General features: G+C 34.7%; 1 protein-coding gene across 3 annotated transcripts in view; it reads left to right on the top strand.

The window, feature by feature from the left end:
• The window catches only part of LOC126888226 (von Willebrand factor A domain-containing protein 8), a 138,753-nt gene that overhangs the window by 96,088 nt on the left and 16,213 nt on the right, over positions 1 to 26,452 (top strand). For all 3 annotated transcript variants that reach the window (XM_050656289.1, XM_050656288.1, XM_050656286.1), the window contains exons 7-13: positions 3,112 to 3,626; positions 4,826 to 5,108; positions 9,012 to 10,097; positions 12,270 to 12,457; positions 13,501 to 13,660; positions 14,819 to 15,083; positions 19,839 to 20,149. In XM_050656289.1, the coding sequence (XP_050512246.1) occupies positions 3,112 to 3,626; positions 4,826 to 5,108; positions 9,012 to 10,097; positions 12,270 to 12,457; positions 13,501 to 13,660; positions 14,819 to 15,083; positions 19,839 to 20,149 (2,808 nt within the window). The remainder of the gene's footprint in view (positions 1 to 3,111; positions 3,627 to 4,825; positions 5,109 to 9,011; positions 10,098 to 12,269; positions 12,458 to 13,500; positions 13,661 to 14,818; positions 15,084 to 19,838; positions 20,150 to 26,452) is intronic.

Genomic DNA, 26,452 nt, shown 5'->3' with positions numbered 1-26,452 from the left:
TGATATGCAATTATTATATGCAGGTAAATTTAATTAATTGTATTTTGCTTACAGTACTGCATTTTAATAACTAATTTTATGTACTACATACAATTGTTTACGTTTTAATAACATAACCTGAATCTTATTTTTCTTCTTATTATTTTTTTGGACTATGGCCTTGACAATTATCCAGTAACGAGGACTAATATAATTGGCCAATATAATTAAAAGTGCGAATAAAGTTGCAGAGCGTAGAAATAGGTGTCGCTTTGCCGAACTTGCACAGTCCCAATACAAAAAGAGTACACAAAACCTGACGCAAGAATGAGCCAAAGGTTGCAAAGAAATCTATGTTATCATATTGATTGGCTAGTCTGGCAGTTCTTGAAATGAAGTTGTTAAATCCATAGTTAGTGCGATGTATAGGGTAATGGAAACTAGCTATAGATCTGGTAGGCCTAAATGGAACATGTATATTAATTTTATTGAGCAAAGAAGAAGCAGCAGCTCTACCATGCAGAATATTGTAAAAAGTAATAAGATCTCTCTTCTTATGACGCATAGAGATGGGTGGCATATTTAATGAAGCAAGTAAATCTGCATCATTGTAGTTGTCCAAGATGTTTAATTTGAAAGCAATCTGTGTAAGGAATTTATGCTCAACACGACATAAGGTCTCAATATGCACACTATAAGAAGGTGACCATACACAGGACGCATACTTAAGATGGGACAAGAGAGCAATAAAGCGTTTTTAAGGCAGTAATCCCAGTAAAATCCTGTGTGCTTCTTCTGATAAAGCCAAGCATCTGAAATGCCTTGTTGACTACATTATTTAAGTGATCAGAAAGTTGTAGAGTAGCATCCAAAGTAACACCAATGTCCTTGATGAAAGGTACAGTATCTAGGCAATGCTGTCCAATCTTGTATTCAAAATGGATTGGGGATCTAGATCGACAAAAGGTAATGGCTTTGAATTTAGATGGATTCAGACTCATCCCATTTCTTGTACACCAGTTCAACAAATTGATTAACTCATATTGAAGTTTATCACAGTCATAGGGAGATTTAATCAGACAGCTCAATTTGAAGTCATCGGCAAACAGCAAAAAAAGGGAAGAAGAAAAACATTCGTGAATATCGTTTATACATATGTTAAACAGAAGAGGCCCAAGATGTGATCCTTGAGGAACCCCTGAAGGAACAAGAATTGATTTGTAAAGAAAATTACCAATTTTTACTATCTGTCTACGATCAGACAAATAGCTGCCAAACCAAGAAATCAATGGTTCATCAACACCAATCATTCTGAGCTCATGGACCAACATACCACGAGACACCCTTGAAGAAATCAGTGTAAATTGTGTCCACTTGATACCCCCTCTCAAGGGAATCAAACAAAAAATCTACATAAGTTAATAGGTTAAGCTCAGTAGATCTATGGGGTCTGAACCCAAATTTTTGATCGATAAGTTTAGGCCCAAGTAAAGGAGTTAAAAAGTCACAAACCAGACTCTCAAACACTTTGGGTATCACTCCAAGGACGCTAATAGGACGATAATTATTGACAAGAGATTTATCCCCGTCTTTAAATATAGGCTTAAGAAAACTTTCTTTCCAGTAATCCTGGAAAAACACCAGTTTGAAGGGAACAATTAAATATGTAATACAATGGCCTGGAAAGGTTAAAACTGCATTCCTTTAAGAACAAAGGAGGTATACCGTCAGTGCCTGGGCCCTTATTGATATCAAGAGAAGAGAGTTTGGTGTATATTTCTGATATTAAAATTTTATGATTAGTGATATTAGTATTGGATGAAGATAGTTCATGATTGGGCATATTGAGGTTACAAGATGATAATTTTTTTTAGATCCTGAGAGAACCATATTGGGAATTTTCTGGCTGAAAACTTCTTCAATGGTACACATTTATCTATAGCTATAAAAACAATTTCGTAAAATATATTATTTAACATAGACTCGAGATTCGCGTTAATAAACAAAATGTCACAATTAAACTGGTCTAGGAATAGGGAAATATTCCGATAGTTTGCAGACCTGAAATCTCTGTAGTAACCATCAAACTCGAGTCCAGATTCATCATAAGTCAGGTTACATTTAATGGTAATTGAGAGTGGTGGATGAACAACTGGAGGAACCAGAAAAAAGTCTGCTAGCTCCGTTTCTGCTAGGTGGTCATTTGTCAAGAAAAGATCTAAGAGACTGTTGTGTATTGTAACATGATGATTACGTTGGAAAAGGTTGTGGAAACTGCAAACATTTGACATAATTTGGATGCAAGACACTTCCTGTAATGATGCTCCACCTGCAGTCGCAACAGAACTAAAGGGACCATTTTGGTCCAGTTTTAGTACGTCACTCTTTCTACAAGGGTTTGATTGACTAAAGTTGACCTTCTGTTATCTTTTTCTTGCTAATGATCATAAGGTTTGTCTTCTTTATGTTTATATTGAGTCCATATTATTGACTAATACGTGATTTTGTTTATAAGGACTTGTAGGTCTTCGAGGTTGTCTGCAAATACAGTATGCGGCAAAATAGACAGTACTGAAATGAATATTAAAATATTCATAACTATATATTTGGTATACATGATATAGCCATGCAAACATAATTTATGACGACGTTCCCGATAAAACAGATGTTAAAGATGCCCTATGGCACGAAAAATTTTTTAATTCTAGTCCGCAATTCTAGAATTCCCCATATGTACGCATCAGGTGGCGTTAGGTCTGGTGAGTGACGATCTCCCAGAATGATCGAGCAGTTTCTAAAATACTCCCTGGCCGTGTGACAGGTTGTCCCGTCCTGCTGAAACGATTGTTAGTTTTAAGCTTGGACCGATTTCATGACCTTTTCCGTATGACCGAAAATAGTACTCCATGATAAATTATTCTGCAAAACTGAGAACCATTCTGAAGCACCTAACATTAAAACGACATTCACATAAGTTATAACTACGCTCGGAAACCACTCGGTACGTTTCGGCACATGACACATACAAATTTGAGGCATTCTCATTTCAGTACTGTTTATTTTGCAGCATACCGTACTACGTTTTGTTTAATAAAATCATGGTTATAATAATCTTAGTTTTAAATGTTTTAGGAACAAAACCCAAGCTTATCGCCCTACGAAATAATTTACAGGCTGTATCCTTACAAAGTATTCCTAAAAGATGGAGTGCAACACGTAGAGAACTTATTGACCGAATTAGGTTTACCCACATCGAAGCAAACTGAGTCTGTAAACGTTTCTACTAAATTACCAACCTCATCATCTACCTCAGTTAACTCCTATATAGAAACAAAGTACCAAAACGCTTTGTTAGAATCCATCGTACAAAGTTTAAAAGTAGCTGATGTATGTATTGTTGGGACCAAAGGATGTGGAAAAAGTATGATCGTGAATAAAGTGGCGGAAATTTTTGGACAAGACGTCGAAAGTATTGTTTTGTATCAAGACATGACGTCGAGAGACTTGATTCAACAGAGAACGACATTAGATAATGGAGATACGATTTGGAAGTTGTCGCCGCTGATAGAGGCGGCGCTGGAAGGAAAAATCGCTGTGTTGGATGGCATCAATAGAATTCATCCGAGTACGTTGACAGTATTACACAGGTATGTAAGTGAAAATTAAGCGTTACATTTTTATTGAAAAAAATAGAAGTATACGTAATATTTGAGGTTCATTAGGCAGTGCCAGAGTTGATTTGTTTTTATTTACTTTCACTTTCCATGTCGTTATCATTATCAGTGACGTAACAGCTCGTTTTCAGCCAAAGTCTTCTTCAGAGCAATTCTCTATTCAACTCTGTCCCTGGAAACTCTGTCAAGCGTTTTTTAGGAACGAAATTGCGGACTTTACTTCAGCTAGTGTGGGCCCTGGTATTTCACGTTCGGCTAACTGGTACTGTCTTTGTTGCCCTGTCGTGGGTTTTTCTTTATTTAAGAGTTGCTCAAAATACTTTCTCCATTGACGGCATATCTCCTTGTCGTCTGTGAGCAATTATCCTGCATCGTCTTTTATAAATCTTGGGCTGTTGATCGTGTTGCCCTTCATTGTTTTTAGGTCCCTATAAAACTGTCTAGACTGACCGGTTCTATGTTACTCCTCGAGTTGCTGTATTCGTGCTTCTAGGTACTGTTTCTTCTCAAGAGTCTCCTCGTATAAGTCCTTACTCAGTTGTAGTCTTCCCTGTTCTCTTCTATAGGTCGTGTTAGTAAGTCTAGCCATTTGATTGCTTTCTGCTGCAAGCTTTGTTCGCACTCCTGGTCAAACCACTGGTTTTTCTTGTTATTTCTTTCTTTCCCTATAATTTCAGTTGCGGCGCTTTCTATGGCGTTCGATATATTTTGCCATTTCTGGTCTATGGTCAATTCTGGTGTTAATGTTTCTTCTTCTTCCAGTGTCTGCAATTTATTTTGGATCAGTGACTGATATTGGCGTTCATTATCAGGTAGATCTAGCCTTGAAACGCCCCATCTGTTTCCTTGTTGGCGTTGCTTTGGATGTCTCGTGTTTAGCCTTGTTCTCATTTTTGTTCTGACCAAGAAGTGGTCAGAGTCACTTTCTGCTCCCCTCAGACTGTATGTGTCGATGATATTGCTAATGTCTTCCGTCGATAAGCACATGGTCTATCTGGTTTCGTGTGATTCTGTCATATGACACCAAGGTTACTTTATGTATATCTTTCCTTTGGAACTGTGTAGTTTTTACTACCACATTGTTGGCTACAGCGAACTCTGACAGTCTTGATCCTTAATCATTAGTGTTATCGTGTAATCTAGTTAGCAATTACAGTAAAATAATGTTTTAGATTAGTTCAAGATCGTGAACTTCAACTATATGACGGCAAAAGACTGATAAGTAAAAATCGATATGAAGTTTTGCAAAAGAAGTTTAATTTAACCGAAGAACAATTAACTGAAAATGGAGTGTTCCCAATACACCCCGATTTCAGAATTGTTGCCATCGGTGAACCCCCCAATTTGCAGTCTCCAACGGGAAATTGGATGTCACCAGAAATGTTAAGTATATTTCTTTTTAACGAGATGAGAACTTTGAGCAAAGAAGAGGAGATCCACGTAATTACCACAAAAGTAAGTAAAACAACTCTTTTTGTTATATCAGTGTATAAAAATAATGAAAAGCGAAAATAATAAATAATCATTTCGTTGTGAACCGAAACAAGAACCGTCTTACTTTAGTTAGTTCAGAGAGCGCCAAAAGCACTTTAACTAGTTTCTACCACTGGCGAAGCGTCCATGTAACCACTGTTACCATTGGTAACAGTTAAAAATCTTGCAAATAAATAAATATATTATTATATTATGTGACACACGAAAATATTGGCGAGTTTATGTGACTCAGTTGCACTTTATTATACTCTGTTACCAGTCTCATTTGTGGTTACAATGGTTATCTCGCTGTCGCTGGGGACCGGCTAGTGTCTGAAAATTTTGAAGTAGCGACGGACGTAATGTATATCAGTAGCCCTGTTACGAGATTTAAATTTGGTTACAGTACCTATTACAGTGTGCGTGCAGTTAACCATGGATGAGTGTCGCTGCGTAATCGATCAACTACTTGAAAAGTAATTCTCCTTGTATAATTTTGAAGGAAAAAATGAGATTATTGAAAATGAAAGACATATTTTAAACAATTTAAAAAAGGAATCAAAAAATGTAGTTCGATATTTTAAATTTAGTTGGTAGAGTAAAAATCCTTGGTTATGTGGTTGCAAGGAAAATAGACTGTATTGTTGGCCATGTTTTCTGGTTTTTACAGAAAAATGGGTGAATCAGGTTCACGATTTAAATAGTTTTAGAGTTTTAAAAAGGAGACATAAAATTTCTCCGTTGCCTACATGTAAGATGTATACCCAATTTGATTCAGTTTGGCAAAACAAGAATCGAAAGTTCTTTTAACCAACCTTTTAAAGCAGATATTGCTAAACATAATGAGTTTGTTAAAAAATAGACAGGTATATCCTTAGCACACTTATAATGTTATAATAGATACCGTATGTTTTTTGGCCAAACAAGAATTAGCGTTTCGTGGTCATTTTGAGGGTGACGGCTCTGGCAATCGAGACAATTACAGGGAATTGTTAACATTAATTGCCAAAAAAGATCAAAAATTTTGCCAACATGTAGAAACATCAACTGTTTTTTCGAGAGTTTCAAGTGATATACAAAATAATATTATTGAAGCTATATAGGTATATGTTACCGTTAAAACCCGATTTCAGTTAAAACCCGAATTTACTAGGAAAAACTAGTTTTAACTATGCGCTTTAGACAATTCTAGTTTTAACTAGTCAAAACTAGATTTGACTGCTACATTCAGTTAAAACTAGAAATCCCGAACGGATTTCATTTAGAGTAGTTTATATCAGTTAAAAGTAGCTTATTTGGAATTACTGGCGAATACCAGTTAAAATTGAGACAAGTATGTAGAGAGCAGAGATATAAGAACGTGAAAATAACGTGTTTTGAAAATGATTTTACAAATGGAAGAGACAGAGAAGAAAGAAAGTCACTACAATGTTGTGACCAAAAGCATTATATAATAAATTAATGGTCGAAGTACAAGATGCGGAACTGTCTGCCAAGAAAACACCATTACAAAATCGAAGACTAAAATGATTTAGAATTGTTGAAGTTGGCGAAATAAAAAAGTTAGCTTCTGAAATTGATCCCATAAAATATTATGTACCTGTCGAAAATATTTTTGGCATAATTGAAGCAGCCCATGTTTTTCATGGAAATCGGGATAGGTTGAAGACTGAAACCGCCAGGAAATAGGCAAATATAACTTTTTATTGATATGATCAATATTTTTATACCAATGTGTGAAACCTGCCAACGGAAGAAGAGTAAAAATATAAAAACGAAGAGAGGTCTTGTGTCCAAACCTATATTGCATTCAGAAATGAATAGTCGCTGTCAGGTAGATTTGATCGATATGCAATCACAAGAGAATCGCATATAAACTACTCTAAATGAAATCCGTTCTGAACTAGTAGTTTTAACTGAATTTAGCAGTCAAATCTAGTTTTGACTAGTTAAAACTAGAATTGTCTAAAGCGCTTAGTTAAAACTAGTTTTTCCTAGTAAATTCGGGTTTTAACTGAAATCGGGTTTTAACGGTAACATATACATTTAGCCATATCTTCATTTTTTTAAATTAGATTTTTTGCATCTAGTTTTGGTAACACTTTAGAAAGAGTCACGCGTCGCCACTGGTTTCTACCCTTATTGGGGTTTCCTCAGAGAGCGCATATTTGATTCTCTCTGAACAACTAAAGTTCAGGCTGCCAGCTTCGGTCCACAAACGAAAGAATATGATGACATGGATGCTGTGGCGGCATCTGCTAAATACGAATGAAAGTTATACTTTCAATATTAACAATATTGAACATAAAACTTTATTAGAACTAATCTTCTGGTTACATCATTTGTGGCTTCTACAATTTGCAAGACAACGGATGGTGTAACCAGATTAGTTCTAATAAAATTTTATTTTCAATATTGTTATTGAATAAGTAAAACTTTGGTTCGTATTTAGCAGATGCCGCCACGGCATCCATGTCATCATGATCTTTCGTTTGTGGACCGAGGCTCGCGGCCTGAATTTTAGTTGTTCAGAGAGAATCAAATATGCGCTCTCTGAGGAAACCCCAATAAGGGTAGAAACTAGTTAAAGTGCTTTTGGCGCTCTCTGAACTAACTATAGTAAGACGGCTCTTGTTTGTCGTATTCTTCAATTGTGTGTCTTCATATGAGTTCTGTCCCATTTCCATATACGTCGTTTTTTTGCTCATTAATCCATAATGCTTGGCCTTTACTTCGAAGAGTTTGAAAAGTATCAGCAGTTCCCTTTCCGTTCTTGCCATTAGCACGACATCATCCGCAAAGGCCAGAACCTGGTTTCCGTTCTCATAGATCATACCTTTCGTTCGTATTCCACTCTCTCCTAATATTGCCTCCAACAAGAAATTGAAGAGTACTGTGGACAGCCGATCTCCCTGCTTTAATCCCCTTTTAACTTCAAATTTTTCTAGGCTTCCTTCTATCCTTATTCTATTGTCGGTCTTCATTAAGGTCATTTTTACTAGCCTTATCATCTCTTCCGAAATTAGAAGTACCCTAAGTGAGCGCTCACAACGAGGCGCCGACCCTCGCTCCCTAGTGTTGCTCGTACCATATTAGTGATCGCCAGGTAAAATAAATGCATTGTTTTAAACGCGAGTGTTCACGAAAATGAAGAGTACGATACTTTGCTCTAGGCTAGGACAAGATGCGATGGTCTCCGATATGAAGCACCGTTAGGGCCTGGTAAAAACGACTTCTTATCACAGAATCGTAAGCTTGTTTGAAATCTATAAAGAGGAGGTTTAGCTTTAACTGTTGCTCGTATGTACTGCTCTGAATCATTTTCAACACGAATATTTCATCTATGGTGGATCTGCCCTTTTTGAATCCTCCCTGGTATTCACCAACCTGCTCGTTTAAGTGCCCTAGGAGAGTGAGACCCCTGTAGTTATCGCACACTGCTCTATCTCCCTTTTTATGAATGGGACATACTATTGCCTCTCTCCATACTTCCGGCATTTCCTCTCGCTCCCAGATTTTCGTCAAGAGGCTACATATCCGCGTTATAAGTGCTTCTCCCCCACGCTTGATTATTTCTGCAGTAATACCATTGCTGCCTGCACTTTTGTTGTTTTTCATGTTATGTATGATTTCTCTTATTTCTTCCACGGTTGGAGTCTTCATTGTTTCCGCCGGGTCGCTGGATTCCTCTACCATTTCCCCTTGCCCCTTATCACTTCCATCAGGTTCTTCATTAAGTAGCTCTCTAAAATGTTCCTGCCATCTACTTAGCTTCCACTGTTCTTTAAAAATGATAATCTATGATAAAAATATGGAAATTCCAAAAATTACATTTTTTACTCGTATGTGAACAATAAATTGTGAATAATACATTTTTTATTTTAGTTTGGTCCTCCTTCGGCACCACTACAAAAAATCATCAGTCTTGCACATATCTTACGGGACAATACCGATCCAGCTCTGAAAAACCTATCAGGCCATCTCTCTACGAGAAAAATTCTAAAAATTGCTTCGAGATTGAATAAATACCCCACAGACGATGTGTACAACTTGATGGAAGAAACCTTTATGATAAAATTCTTGCCTTCACTTACTCGACAAGCCTTAGACAAAACAATGGAGAAAATAGGAATAACTTTTATTCCTCAGGACGAAAATGCAAAAATTAAATGTGAAATTAAAAACGGCATGTTAACCATAGGAGCTACTACAGCTCCATTATACCAAGCCAGCAACTTGACCAAAATTCCAGACACCTTGTTTTATGACGTACCTCAACATTTGTCCCTAATGGAGAGACTTTTGCAAGATTTTCAGCTGGGTTACAACTTACTACTTGTTGGTAACCAAGGTGTGGGTAAGAACAAAATCGTCGATAGGTTCTTGGAACTATTAAAGAGACCTAGAGAGTACATCCAACTGCACAGAGACACTACAGTACAAACTCTTACTATACAGCCAACGATCAAAAATGGGATTTTGGTACATGAAGATTCACCTCTCGTTAAAGCTATTAAGTATGGACATGTTCTCGTTATAGACGAAGCCGACAAAGCACCAACTCATGTTACATGTATTCTAAAAACACTGGTCGAATCGGGAGAGATGATTCTTAGCGATGGTCGACGAATCGTTCCAAATACAAAAACACTGAAAGGATCAAACACCGAGAACATTGTTGTTACTCATCCCGATTTTAGAATGATTGTTTTAGCAAACAGGCCTGGATTCCCCTTTTTGGGAAACGATTTTTTCGGATCTTTGGGAGATCTCTTCAGTAGCCATTCTGTTGATAATCCTTCTAGGGAATCTGAGATAGAACTTCTGAAACAATATGGACCCGACGTTGACGTGAATACTATTAAGCAGTTGGTCGGAATCTTTGGTGAGCTGAGGAATATGGCGGATCAAGGTCTTATTAACTATCCGTATTCTACTAGAGAAGTTGTTAATATTGTTAAACACCTTCAGGTAAGGATTTTAGCTCATTAATTAGTGCTATCGCTTTATTGAACATTCAAAAAGTAACCTGATATTGGTTACTAGGGTCATTGATGAACATGTCTTCTTCTTCAAGTCGACTTCCGCTACGGAGGTCGGCAATCATCATAGCTATTCAGACTTTAGAGACGGCTGCTCATTTGCTGCACGATATTCTGCGTCTGCCTATGCTTCTTTTTCCTTGAATCTTTCCCCGCATAATGAGTTGTATCTCTCTCCAGATGTAATATGTCCGAGATATTTCAATTTTCTGGTTTTTATTGTATTTAAGACTTCCATTTCTTTATTCATCTTCCTCAGAACCTCTTTGTTTGTGACGTGTTCTGTCCATGATATTTGCAGAATTCTTCTATACATACAGCCACAACTCGAATGATTCCAGTTTTTTGATGCCGCATTCAAAGCGCAAGCTTCCATTTCGCAAAACAATGTCAAGAAAACGTAGCACCTAGCCAACCTTACTCTTAGTTCTAACTTTACATCTCTTGTGCAGAGCACTTTTCTCATTTTGTTAAAATTTGCTCTAGCCTTTTCTGTTCTAATTTTAATCTCCTGGAAGTAATCATTTGTGGAGTTGGTCATTATTCCAAGATATGCATATTGGTCTACTCGTTCGACATTGGTTCCGTTTATGAGGAGATTCTCGTTATGTCGTTGAGTTTTAGATATTCTCATAAATTTTGTCTTCTTGATGTTCATTGTTAGACCGTATTCTTGGCTATATATCGCTATTCTGTTCACCAGTCTCTGAAGATCTTCGATATTTTTGGCTAAGATGATGACAGTATCATCCGCATATCTAATGTTGTTAATGTGAACTCCGTTCACCTTTATTCCAGCTGTTTCATCTTCAAGATTGTTAGGATCTCTTCCGAGTAGGCATTAAAGAGAACTGGCGACAATACGCATCCCTGTCTCACCCCACGTCTAATTTTAATTTCCTCTGACAGCTGTTCGTTAATACGTACTTTTGCTCGCTGCTTATAGTATAAATTAGATATGATCCTGAGGTCATTGTAGTCTATCTTCTTTGATTTCAGGACATTTATTAATTGTTCGTATTGTACTTTATCGAAAGCTTTATTATAGTCAATAAAACAGACATATAATCTTGATTGACGTCTAGGCACCTTTGTATGTAAGAAAAGAGCTTCTCGCATTCCTAGGTCTTTGCGAAACCCAAATTGTGTATCATTAATGTCTATTTCCAGTTTATGATACATTCTGTTGTGGATGCCTTTCAGTAGCAACTTTAGCACATGGGACATCAAGCTAATGGTGCGGTAATCGACGCATTCTCTTGCGTTTTTCTTTTGTGGACGAACATGTGGATATTAATAAATTTATAAAATTGTGCGCAGGCTCCCAATGCACTTACCCTGTTCGCCAGATCTAGCACCGTGAGACTTCTAAATGTTCCCAGATATCGAATCCTGCTTGAAACAAACCTGTCACGAGTCATTGAAAGACGTATAACAAAAATAGTCACAGCTACTCGATAGCTTGTCGGAAGATGAGCTGCAGCACTGCTTAACATAGTGAAAGGCTCGCGTGGAGCGGTGTAGAGATGTGGAAGGAGAAAATATTGAAGGGAAAAAGTGAAAAATTAAAAAAAATTGTAAATAAAAACATTATACCAACTGTCTCGAAACTTAACTACCATATATTTAGCGACAAGCCACAATTACTAGTTTTAAAAAGTTTTCTCCCTAAACGAAATAAACGCCTCCTTTAAAATTTACATTTTTTCCGCTCATAATATACAAAAACATACTTATAATATTAATTGCCTAAACCTTTTTCAGTTTTTATGTATCCTACGAAATACTATAAATTACATCGTCCAGCCCCTTATATCAATAACAGTTTTAAGGGCCTTTAACTTCAAATCTTAAATCATATGACGACAAAATTAATGAGTTCAGTTTAGTCACATTTTAGAGGTCGGTCGGGAAAGGTCAAAACACACCCTCTCCAAGAAATAAACACCCTTTTTACCGAAATAAATATAATACTGATGGTTGTTTTACGTTTTATTTAATATTATTTTATTTGTTTCCATGGACAATAAAGTTATCACACGCATCCAACACCAACCACGGAACATACCGTATTTTTTTAAATTAATCCAAAATGTTTCAGAAATATCCTAACGCGGATTTAGAAGATGTATTATTCAATGTTTTCGACTTCGATAGAGATAGCCCCGATATGTTAGAAACAGTAGGAGAGGTTCTACATAAACATGGGTTTTCTAAAAACGTCGTATCCACCGAATATATTGCAGCTAAACGAGCGAAGGAAAATGTAACTGTAAATAGGTATAGTGGGTAAGTAAATTCTTAGAGTTAATATTCGTTAAGGGATTTTTTAATTTTGAATGATGTAACTAATACTAAGGATTCTTCTTTTCAAGACATTAAGGGTCTTGTTTATGTTGGGTTTATAGTTCCCATTTCAATTTATAGGCTTTCTGGTGTTTTTGTATATTTATTGTAAGGCCCCACTTAGTGTACTCTTCTTCAGTTTTCTGAGAATATAATCTATATCACTCTCGTCTTCAGCTGGAATGGCTTGGTAGTCAATCAGTCAATTGCACAATCTAGCGTCATCTATTGGGATGGCCATATTGCAGCACTTTCTTCTGCACAGTGAGAACGCCTCATTTAAATATATTTTAAAGAGTGTAGGTGCTATGCAACAGCCTTGCTTTAGACCCTTACTAATAGGAATTTCTCTCGTTAATTTGTTTCCAGTTTTAATGTTTACTGTCATATTTTTGTAAAGCTGTTGTACTGCTTGTATATTTTTTTTGTTTATCCCTTGTTTTTCCATTACTACCCAGAACATTGAAAGTGGTACACTATCGTATGCCTTTGTCAGATCTATAAAGAATATATGGGTGGAAAGGTTGTAGGCTAATCTTTTCTCAATAACCTGCTTTAGAGAAAATATGCTTTCCATACAGGATCCACCTGCACGAAAGGCATTTTGTTCTTCTACATCTGTCATCTCTTTTTCAATTTTATTTTTTATTATTTTTCCATAGAGTCTTTAGAGTGAGTTTATGACACTAAGCCCCCTATAGTTTGAACAATTTTTTCTATCTCCTTTTTTGTATATGTTGTTAATATGTGCTTTTGTCCACTCCGGTGTTAAGTCATGACCTTTATAGAAAAAGGTGAAAACATACGCCAGTAATTCTCGTAATACTTGTGGGATGTGTTATATTAATTATATTGAGGGTAATATTAAGGGTAACAATATACCGCACTACTCTGTATTCACCAATTTTTTGCCTTGGATATTAGTGCCACGTAATCTGCATGCAGTTTAGGCTATTTAATGTATAAACGTTTTTTCTTTTAATTAGACTAGATACAAAAGAACCAAAACATGGAGAGGAAGATCCAGATAATGCGCCTCATGTAGGAGGCAATAGATGGGCAGGAGGGACTGGTGGGAGAGATACCGCTGGTTTGGGAGGCAAAGGTGGCCCGTACCGTTTGGATAAAGGCCATAAGATTTTTCAGGTAAATTCTTTTTATAGCTATCATTAAGGCCATCGGTACATAATTTGCAAATATTTTACGGCTATCCCTACTTTTTCTGTCTTTACACGGCAAATTACGTGTAGTAAAATTCACACTGGTATGGATATGTAAACATTACTAGAATGTCATTCTACTTGAAAATGTCATCATTAATTTAAAGAGATGCCTTTTGAATGTTCTTGGATAACTGCTATTTGTATAATTGCAAATTATTAATTCAGTTAATAAATGTGATAATTTTTTCACTAACTATGTATTCAGTGATTGTAATAAATTATATGTACAACAAAAACTAATACTCAATCGAGAAAAGAAGAAAAGTGTTAAAGTGATTTTTTAATAATATGTATATTGTTACTATGGAACGCTTACAATTTTGTGAACATCTTTAACAACAAAATACTTGGATCACAGAATATTATCCTGATGTATTCTCTGTTTGGATCTTCCACAAATAATACACAATAAATAACTTCTTATTAAGTTCACGTCTTAAATCAATTATTTATCAAATACACTATATATCAAAATTATTTAATCAACAACTCAAAATATTCCCGATACCATGTCAAATATTTAAAATTGTCTCTGATTGTCACTGTCTGACTGACAATATGCTGACAATATTCTATTCGACTGAGTGCGTTGTAAGACAAATATAGATTTGGAAAATATTACCACGGACATTGTGTTCATTTTTTTCGAATCCTGAAAAAACCAATAAATATTTTTGAAAAATTTAAACGCAGAACGAAAGACTAAATTATTACCGAGGGCCGAAAGTCCCTTAGAATAAATAAAAAGTTTATTTTAAATGAGATATTTGAAATTAAGAATCACACTAAATTTTCTCTTAATTTTTCACCCCTGTAACTTTTAAAATAAACATTATAGAAGTTCTCAGGGACTTTCGGCCCACGCTAATAATGTAATCTTTCATTCTGCGTTTAAATTTTTCAAAAATACTTATTAGTTTTCTCCGAAAAAAATGAATCCCCATTTGAATAGCATTGCAGCCGAAAGTACGTACCCATCCCCTTAATAATTTTAAATCATTTATTTAGTAGATCCAAGAGAAAAAATAATTACAGAAATATCTTTGGTCTAATCTTACTTATCGAATATTTTTTATTATAGCTTTCAGATCAAGAAAAAAATGATGTCCCGGAACATGTTAAAAGGGCAGCCAGAGAAATGGGTAGAAACGCATTCAAACAAAAACTGAAAGAAATAGGAATGGACGAGTACGACCATTCTATATATTCTCAATTTTCAGTTGCTGTAGAAAGACCAGTTCAGGCTTTGAGGGTTATTTTAAACAACCTGCAAGCCAAAAACCAAGAAAGACAGTGGTATAGACATCAAACGACTGGTGAACTAGATGATGTTAAATTGATTGATGGTAAGTACTGTTACGAATTTATTTATTTATTTATTTATTAACCTTATTTGGATTGAAAACACTTAATTTATTAGTCTTTAGTTTTAACTTGAAGAAATGCCCGAGTATTGGTAAGAAGGTACATTATACCAATATTTAAGAAAGGAGAACCAACAAATTATAACAACTGTATGATACTGATATAAAGCATATATCAGATATAGAGCATATAAAATTTGAACAGCCCTCATCAGACAAAAAGTCACTCAATTCACAGAGAAAAAAATTGGGGACTACCAGCAAGGATTTAGAGAAGGCAGATCCACTACAGATGCGATCCATATAATTACACAAACAATCGAAAAATGCCAGGAACACAATATAAAACTCCACATCTTCTTCGTAGACAAGTCTTTTATTGTATTGGAAGAAATAAATTATTTATATACAGGGTGTCCCGAAAAGAATGGTCATAAATTATAACACACATTCTGGGGTCAAAAATAGTTCGATTGAACCTAACTTACCTTAGTACAAATGTGCTCACAAAAAAAGTTACAGCCCTTTGAAGTTACAAAATGAAAATAGATTTTTTTCAATATATTTAAAACTATTAGAGATTTTTTATTGAAAATGGACATGTATAATTCTTATGTCAGGAACATCTTAAAACAAAATTATAGTGAAATTTGTCCACCCCATAAAAAATTTATGGGGATTTTGTTCCCTTAAACCCCCCCAAACTTTTGTGTACGTTCCAATTAATTCATTATTGTGGTACCATTAGTTAAACACAACGTTTTTAAAACTTTTTTGCCTCTTAGTATTTTTTCGATAAGCCAGTTTTTATTGAGATGCGGCTTCTTTTTCAATATATTTACGTAAAAATTTTATGGGGATTTTGTTCCTTTAAACCCCCTAATGTTTGTGTACGTTCCAATTAAACTATTATTGTGGTACCATTAGTTAAACACAGTGTTTTTAAAACTTTTGTCTCTTATTCTTTTGTTCATAAGTCACCTTTTATCGAGATGTAGCTTCTTTTTCAAAATATACCTAAAAATGTAAATTATAAATAAATTTTCAGATTATTAACAGGTCTCTATAACCGTACTTATATAGAAATATGTGGTGGATTCGACAAACATTCAAAATATCTCGATAAACACTGGCTTATCGAAAAAGTACTAAGAGGCAAAAAAGTTTTAAAAATAATGTGTTTAACTAATAGTGCCACAATATTAATTTAATTGGAACGTACACAAAAGTTTGGGGGGGTTTAAGGGAACCAAACCCCCATAAAATTTGTATGGGGTGCACAAATTTTACTTAATTTTTTTTTTAGATATTGCTGTCGTAAAAATGCCACATGTCAATTTTCAATAAAAAATCTCTGAGAGTTTTCGATATATGAAAAAAAAAAACGATTTTCATTTTGTAACTTCAAAGGGCTGTAACTTTTTTTGTGTGCACTATTGTATACAGGGTGTCCAAAAACTCTACCGACAAACGAAGACAGGAGATTCCTCAGATAATTTTAAGACAATTTAACCCAATTCACCTAGTTCGAAAATGCTTCTGAAGCTAGAGCTCTTTGAAGATGGCGTCATGAAATTAGTTTTTCTTAAATACCTCCAGAAGGCTTCTATTTAGAAAAACGAAAATTGGTATGCATATTTACTTTTCAGAGATGAATCGATTCCATCGATTGCAAATTTCTAGTACCGGTCATAGACGTCCGTTTTAGGAAGAGCAACGGGTATTTTATCGTATAACTTTTTTGTCCTTAACCTTTATGCATTTTTGACACCGGATTATTAAATTGTGAGGTATTCTAGTACTAAAAGGTACTCTTGCTTTAAGTCGGTAGGATGCACCGTTTTCTAGAAAAATCGATTTGAAAGTTTTTCGTTTTTGGAATTTGAAAAAAAATTGAAAGAACTTTTCAATAAAAAACTAAGTATTTTACAAACATAAAGTAAGAGTAACTTTTAATACTCGAATACCTCATAATTTAATAATCTAGTGTCAAAAATGCTCGAAAATTCAAGACAAAAACATTATGCTATAAAATAACTGTTGACCTACCCAAAACGGACGCCTATGACCAGTACTAGAAATTCGCAATTAATGAAATCGATTTATCTCTGGAATATAAATAAATGTACCAGTTTTCGTCTTTCTAAACAGTTTTTTTTAATTTTTTTTTTGTAATTCAGAAAGAAAAAAATTTTCAAATCGATTTTTCTAGAAAACGGTGTGTCCTACCGATTTAAAACAAGGGTACCTTTTAGTACTAGAATACTTCACAATTTAATAATCCAGTGTCAGAAATGCATAAAAGTTAAAGATAAAAAAGTTATGCGATAAAATAACCGTTGCCCTACCCAAAACGGACGACTATGATCGGTACTAGAAATTTGCAATGTATGGATTAGATTTATATCTTGAAGATAAATACGCGTACCAATTTTTGTTTTTTTAAATAGAAGCGTTCTGGACGTATTTAAGAAAAACTAATTACAAGACGCCATCTTCAAAGAGCTGTAGCTCCCTTAAGAAGCATTTTCGGACTAAGTGAATTAGGTTAAATTATCTTAAATTTACCTGAGGAATCTCCTGTCTTCGTTTGTCGGTAGAGTTTCTGGACACCCTGTATAGGTAAGTGAGGTTCAATCAACCTATTTTCGACCCCAGAATCTGTGGTATAATTTATGACCAATCTTTTCGGGACACCCTGTATATAATGGATTTCTACGGCTGTCGCCGCCTCTCCATACCCAGCTTCCTTAATTTTTTACCCAGCTTAATATCCAGCTTAATTTTTTCTATCGTAACACATATCTTCATCTAATTGCCTCGAATTCATTGTCTCCTGAATATTGTCCCTCCAGCTTCTCCGTGGTCGTCCTCTTCTTCTTCTCTCCGGTGGGACCCACTCTAATATTTTTCTCGGTCAGCGAGTCTCATTCATTTTTTTAACGTGACCGAACCATGTCAGCTATCTCTTTTCAATATCGTCTATTTTAGTTTTTTCCACCTTCATACGTTCTCTAATTGTTTCATTTCTTACATGTTCTAATCTCGAAACCTGACAACTTCTCCTCAAAAAGTCCATTTCTGTACTAAGTATATATGTACACCGGTATTTTAGGCGTCAACGCCCTTCCGGTAGGGATCTATGGGGGAGTACCACCGAGCCGCAAGCCCTTATCCCTTGCCGTACTGCTCCCTCATAGGCCGATCAGACGCCCGCATATTCCAGTCTAAGCGCCAGATTCATATTTAGAATTTTATACTGACGCGTTAGCCTTTTTTTTGTTTTTCCGATGGCCTGGCTTGGGCTTGAACTACCATACCTCACGGCTAAGTGAAGTGCGAGTCAGCCGGTACTCGTACTGAACTATCCGAACGACTCGCGCTCTTCATTATACTTTTATATATTCTTCTCTTTGTTTCCTTCCTGATATCTTTGTCCCATAAAATTGAATTGGGATTTATGGGAATAAATTATTTATTGAAATGAAAAATCAAGATATACCAGCAAAGTTATCAGATTAACAAAACTGACTATGGATGGATCTCGAGCTAAAGTAACAACAGATGAAGGTAGCACAAAATCAATTGCAATAGAAACAGGAGTGCGACAAGGCGATTCCCTGTCAACCACGTTATTCAACATAGCAGTAGAAGGAACAGTCAAGGCCAGCAAATTAAAGGAATTATAGCCCACTCCTCAACACAAATAGTTGCATATGCAGATGATATAGTTCTTATGGGAAGATACAAGGAAATATTAAAAGAAGCAATACCAATCCTGGCAAATGAAGCACGGAAAAGAGGTCTAGAAATTAACGAAGGAAAAACAAAATATCTACTGTGCTCTAGAAGAGAAGATAACAGGACGAGAGAAATCAAAATAGAAAACTACACTTTTGACAGAGTTCAACAATTTAAATATTTGGGAGTAATAGTGAATGGCTAAAATAAGAGAAGTGAAGAAGTAACGGAGCGAATACTAGCAGGCAACAAAACATACTGGAGATATCATAGCTCAATGAAGGAGAAGAACTTATCCAAAAATACAAAACTGAAAATATACAGAGTTGCAATCAGGCCAGTAGTTACGTACGCAGCTGAGACAATGTGCCTCACGGAAAAAGATGAAGAAAAATTGAGAATATTCGAAAGGAAAATCCTCAGATGAATAATGGGCCCGATAAGAATGGACAACGGAGAAATGAGAAAAAGAATGAACCATGAACTAAGAGACATAATGAAGGGAGAAGATATAGTTAGATTTATTAAAGCACAGAGGCTGAGATGGATGGGATATATAGAGAGAAGGAAAAACGACCTACTGATTAAGAAGATCACCAGATGGAAACCAGAAACTGAAAGACCAAGGGGAAGACCCAGTGAGAGATGGGAGGACCAGGTCATGAGATATATCAAATTCTAGAAGTGAGAAACTGGAGGGAACTATGCACATATCGAAATGAGTGGAAGAAAATTGTAACGAAAGCCAAGTCACACAACAAACTTTGACAACACACAAGTGTAATGCGGAGTGATTCACCGCAATAAGCGAATCAGAGAGCTCTAAGTAAAAGCGGCAAACATTCCAACTGGAATAAAAAGGCCTGATGATGAACAGTAGTTTGAAAGGGGTATTGGAATGTACGCGTTACTATATTGCAACGTTAAACTAAAATGCATCTTTTATATTTACAAAAAAAGACACTATACGCTAATATAATAATGAACATATTTTAGGGATATTAGGGGAAAAGACCATCTTCCGGCGAAGGTCCGAACAAAAGCCTGAGCTGGGTACTCCACAAATAAAACCAAAGCTTTTTAGAGTTGTAGTAGACGTGTCTGGTAGTATGTATAGGTTTAATTCATACGATGGCCGTTTGGACAAAGAACTGGAAGCAGTGGTCTTAGTGATGGAAGCTTTTGAAGGATTCGACGACAAAATAAAATACGACATCATTGGACATTCTGGCGAAGAATATAATATCCGTTTTGTCGATATAGATAGTCCACCTAAAAATAATAACGATAGATTGAAAGTTCTGCGGGTATGTATTTATTATTATATTCCAGTAATTTGTATTTTTTTTTAAGTTATACGTGTTTAGGCACGAGGGTGAATTTTTACATTCCCCGGCGCATGCGCACACGGACAGTATGGTATTAAATAGTCGCTACATCTTTTAAGTTATGTAGCGCAAATAAGGTGTGCGTGAAAAGAATATATTATTAGTGTTTTTAGTAAATATATTTATTATAATTTTTATGTCTGTGGATTTGTCTTCCTCCGAATAAGTATTATTGAAAATGTTTATTTTCATTTAAAGTATCTGTCACCGAGATTGTAATTATGTCCGAGAAATGATCCACTGAATACAAAAGCCGTGGTAGCTGATCGGTAGAGCATTCGCCTAGGGATCGAGAGGTCCCCTGTTCAAATCCTGAAAAGTCATATCCTTTTTTTTTATTTTAATTTTTGGTATTCTTTTTGTTCTTTCTAAAATTAGTTTAATATTTAAATACAATACAAAAAACTGTTTAAAGTAGATAGGTATATTGATTTCGTTGAAATCATAATATGAAGTTAGATTATATTATAATAGAAGTATAACTTCTTACGTGCGTACAAAGTATGTACACACATTCTTTTTTATTTCTTACTGTACCATTGTTGAAGAAAATGGCATCCTACTTTCTCTTGTCTTTTTGTTATTTTTTAGGTCTCTTATTGTTTCTTTAAGGGATCGCCGATCGGTACATAGTTTCTGCTGTCCAATGCTATTCAAATGGGATTTATTTTTTTCGAATCCTGAGAAAACTAATAAGTATTTTTGAAAAATTTAAACGCAGAATGAAAGATTACGATATTGCAAGGGCCGAAAGTCCCTGAGAACTTCTCTAATGTTTATTTTAATAAGTTACAGGGGTGAAAAACTAAGAGAAAATTTAGTGTGATTTTTAAGTTCAAATATCTCATTCAAAATAAACTTTTTATTTATTCTAAGGGACTTTCGGCCCTCGGTGATAATTTAGTCTTTCATTTTACGTTTAAATTTTTCAAAAATATTTATTGGTTTTTTTAGGATTCGAAAAAAATGAACACAATGTCCGTGGTAATATTTTCCAAATCTTTCTTTCTCATACAACGCACTCAGTCAAATAGAATATTGTCAGTCAGACAGTGACCATTTTAGATATTTGACACGGCTTTGGGAATATTTTGAGTTGTTTATTAAATAATGTCGATAGTGTATTTGATAAATAATTGATTTAAGGCGTAAAATTAGAAAAAGTTATCAATTGTTTATTATTTATGGAAGATCCCAAGCAAAGAATATACCAGGATATATTCAGTGATCCAAGTATTTTGTTGTTAAAGATGTTCAAAATTGTATGCGTTTAATCACTTTATCACTTTTCCTCTTTTCTCGATTGAGTATTAGTTTTTGTTGTACAGTAGATAAATTATTACAATCACTGAATACATAGTTAGTGAAAAAATTATCGTATTACCTATAACTGTTTATACCTATATTAATAATTAAGGCAATTAAGTATACAATTTAGTTCCTACCGTAGTGGAAAAAAAATTAGCATAGTTGTATTTATTAACATAGTAAGTAGACATTGTTATTTGTGAGCTTTATTTTTTATTATTCTTTATTTTTAAGTGTATACTGGACAATTTTGTACTTATGAACGAATAATAATTTTATATGTAATTACGTGGCTAAAGGTTCTAAACCAAGGCCAGAATCAAAACAAAAACAAAAATTATACAAGTAACAGTTATACAAGAACATTCAAAAGCCATCTCTTTAAAGTTAATGATGACATTGTCAAGTAAAGTTTACATCCATACCAGTGAGAATTTTACTACACGTAATTTGCCGTGTAAAGACAGAAAAAGTAGGGATACCGTAAAATATTTGCGAATTATGTACCGATGGCCTTAACTTCATTCAGAGTTGGTTCCTCGCACGTCCCCACTTCATCTTATTGCCAATTATTATTTTCGTCTAGTCTCTTGTTGGTCTGTAATTAACAGATCTTCGAAGTGTTTCGCTCATCTGTTAAATGTTTCTGTAGTTTCTCTGTACAAGTAAATTTTTTACAAATGTATAAACATTCTCAATTTCTTTGCAAAACGAAAATGCAGCAGCTGCATAATACTCTGGTTAAAGCGGAGAGTGCAGGAAGAGTCTATACCGGTTTCGGAGATCTTTTTCCCCTCATCAGTAAACCCATATCCTCTTCTCTCCGCTTTAACCATTTACCATAGCTTAGGGCCTTCCCGAATTGCAAAGAAAGAAATGTCACGGATGAACTAGGGCCATCTACCGGAAAACAAACTAAGTTATCAATCGAAGCAGCGCAGAAAACGACAATAAATATCGCCTCCGTACCACCAGATTGACAACAGGGGAATACTTTCTTTGGTTACACCTCCTGAGACTTTTACAATTTATAAGTCATACAGGTGCCGAGAAAATTAAGATGAGAGAATTTTAAATAATTCACAACTCATCTACTCAGCATGGTAAAGCTCCAACAAGAAAGATTCCTTAATACTCAAAAGAGTAAATGAATTAAAAATGTATAAACATTCTCAATTTCTTTGCAAAACGAAAATGCAGCAGCTGCATAATACTCTGGTTAAAGCGGAGAGTGCAGGAAGAGTCTATTCTATACCGGTTTCGGAGATCTTTTTCCCCTTATCAGTAAACCCATATCCTCTTCTCTCCGCTTTAACCATTTACCATAGCTTAGGGCCTTCCCGAATTGCAAAGAAAGAAATGTCACGGATGAACTAGGGCTATCTACCGGAAAACAAACTAAGTTATCAATCGAAGCAGCGCAGAAAACGACAATAAATATCGCCTCCGTACCACCAGATTGACAACAGGTGGAATACTTTCTTTGGTTACCATGCTGAGTAGATGAGTTGTGAGTTATTTAAAATTCTCTCATCTTAATTTTCTCGGCACCTGTATGACTTATAAATTGTAAAAGTCTCAGGAGGTGTAACCAAAGAAAGTATTCCACCTGTTGTCAATCTGGTGGTACGGAGGCGATATTTATTGTCGTTTTCTGCGCTGCTTCGATTGATAACTTAGTTTGTTTAAATTTTTTACATTTGTGTTTATGTATGCTCCTTCTATGTTTTCAATTGCTTTTCTCTCTGTAGAGGAAAAGCCTTCTCTTCCTATACACTATTCCGCTGTTTCCGACATATAGTCCAAGTAATGAAGCTTAAAATAGGACAAAACCTCGCAATTTTTACAGAATGGATCGATTTGCTTGAAAATTTGAGAATAAGTAGTGGATAGTCCAAGGATCAAAATCTATATGAGGCCGAAAGGCGCTTTTATCATGGGGGTGGTTGCCACCCCATCTCGGGGGTGGACATTTTTTATTTTATTTTGACCGCAAAAGTTAGTAAAAACATTCATTCTAAGCAAAAAAACGTTCTATACATTTTTTTGATAAAATTAATTGTTTTCGATTTATTCGCTATCGAAAGTGTTAGTTTTATATCGAAAAAATCAATGTTTTTAATCAGTTTTCCGCCAATAACTCAAAAAGTTTTCGTTTATCGAAACAACTTTGCTTAACAAAAATGTAGCTTTTGAATAAATAAACAAAACCATTTTCTTTAAGACCAATAGTAACCAAGCTAGACTTTATTATATGTTAGCTCTTCTTTTTCAAATTGTAATTTCAAAGTCAAAAGACGAGAAAACTATGCATTTTTCGAGGATAACTCCTTTAAACTAATTTAAAGTATTTAAAAATATCTATCTCCAGAAATAGAAAAATAGTCTCTAGCTCAAAAATTAAGTGACTTATAATAAAAAGAATGTCAGTCCCTATTTTTTTTCAGCGAAAAAGTGATCGGAAACTTTACCCTAGACCTTATTTGATCTTCTTTATTTATGTATTATTAATAGGTTCTAGAGGTTTGACCGGTTTAGAATGATTCGTTTAAAAAAATGGAGTTAAAAGCGAATAACGAATTTTTGTAGTTTGGTAAAAATGCCCTTTTCTTCAGAAGAGAGAGATTAGCATCAGAGATACGAAAAGATATTTAAATATATAAAATTGTAGTCTGTTTAATTCCCAAGAACTTGGTTTGCAAGAATTTTTTCTACGGCAAAAATTGAGTAAACTATTGACAATTAAAAATTGTAATAACATGCAAAAACCACCTTTACCAATCCTTTCAAAGTCACCGCTTTTTGCGACTGAGGATTTTAAAAGGAAAATTTTTTTTTACCAAACTTTCTAGGATAAAAAATATAAAGTTACGGTTAAAAAATCAATATATTTTTTTGAAAAAAAAAAAGGAGAAATCCAATTGGAAGCATAATCATGCAAGTTATTGGTGTTTTTAGTGATTGGTCTTATTCACTCTTCTTTATTTATGTATTATTAATTTATTAATAGATTCCAGAAGTTTGACTGGCTTAGAATGATTAGTTTTTAAAAAACTGGAGTTAAAAACGAATAACGAATTTTTGTAGTTTGGTAAAAAATGCCATTTTCTTAAGAATATAAAGATTAGCATCAGAGATACGTAAAAATGTTTAAATATGAAATTGTAGGTTATTTAATTCCAAAGAACTTGGTTTGAAAAAATTTTTTCTACGCCAAAAATTGAGTAAATTGTAAATGAGTATAATATCGAAAAACATTGATTTTTTCGATATAAAACTAACACTTTGGATAGCGAATAAATCGAAAACTATTAATTTTATCAAAAAAATGTATAGAACATTTTTTGCTTAAAATAAATGTTTTTATCAACTTTTGCGGTCAAAATATAATAAAATTTTCCACCTTCAAGATGGAGTGGCAACCACCCTCATGGTAAAAGCTCCTTTCGGCATAATATAGATTTTGATCCTTGGACTATCCTCTACTTATTCTCAAATTTTCAAGCAAATCGATCCATTCTGTAAAAATTGCGAGGTGAAAAGTAGAGAATTAACATATCGGAAAAACAGGAAAAATTGAGAAAAAACAGGTTTTTTCCGTTTTTTTCCAGACCATTGAAAAAATTGGAAAAAATGGGAAAATTTGAAAATATTTTTTAATTGAGACTTAAGTGTACCGAAACTTCAAAGGTAGAAAACACATTATTTAACCAAATTGCTCAGTGGTATATTTTTATCTGAATCTGAATCTTCAGACTAAGCCTCTGATTCAGACTCGTTCTCCGCTTCACCATCCTGAACGGATAACACAAACAACATGATTTTTGCCAGTCTCTTTTAAAAGTGGATCTGGTCTAGTATCGTAAATAAATATCTGTTTTTCGTTTATAACCAAATTTAAATGAATAGCAACAACTTCTAAATTTTATCCTGTGATAACATATTTTTTTTGCTTGTATATATGAGGCCGTGTAAAGACCAGTTTCTTTCTGAAGAGGCGGAATATGGAGGTCCATTTAAAATTCGGAAGGCAATTGGCATAAGTGGCTGCGATGTACATAAACCTTGCTACCATATAACGGGATTAGTACTACATATTTGCACTATCCCATAAAGAATTTCGACTAAAAAATCCAGTTTTTGTTCTAAATTGGGCTAGATTTGCCGCCACCTTCCCTACATCTAGGTTTAGGCCCAGTCTTTTCACCTCCGAATAAATAGTTATAGGGAAGTTTATCCGGCAGATTACATGTAAATCTGTCAAATAAACTTCCCGATAACTAGTTATTCGGAGATGAAAAGACCGGGCCTTAGTGAACAAGCCATTTCAGAAATGAAGTGTATAGCTTCCATTAGTTGGTCTTCATTCAATTATTCTTCTTTAAAGCGAGCATCAAGAGGCCGCAAAGTGAATCAGCTTAGAACAAAATTAGTAGCGTTTTTCAACATACATATTTTAGCAAGCTTTCGATAAGAGAACTAGTCTGGTTAACTTGTTGGGGAATATTTTTTAATATTGTGTCTTTTATATCAATAGATCTATCGAATTCTACTAAATTTATCGATTTTGATACAGGATGCAGAATTTGTTTAGTATATTGTACCAAATGTCAATTTTTCCGTATTTTTTCATTTTTCCTGTTTTTTTTTCCGGAAAAAACAGGTTATTTTCCTGCACCCAATTTTTCCGGAAATTTTAAATCTCTAGTGAAAAGCTTCGGTTCCTGGACTAATAGCTACCTGTATGATCTGCCATTTTTCTATTTCTTGCTTGTCTAAAGTTCCTAGCCATTTATTTATTTCTTCTTCTAGTCTGTTTACTACCTGTTTCTCTCGAAGGAGCCCTAATTGGTGATGTAATCTGTCTATTACTAGTGTATGGTTACTTTTAGTACCTTCCCCTATGTAACTACT

Source organism: Diabrotica virgifera, chromosome 7 (genome assembly GCF_917563875.1).
Source record: "Diabrotica virgifera virgifera chromosome 7, PGI_DIABVI_V3a".
Taxonomy (NCBI): Eukaryota; Metazoa; Arthropoda; class Insecta; order Coleoptera; family Chrysomelidae; genus Diabrotica; species Diabrotica virgifera.
The sequence above is the reverse complement of the archived record's forward strand: the minus strand, read 5'-3'. Positions and strand labels throughout refer to the sequence as shown.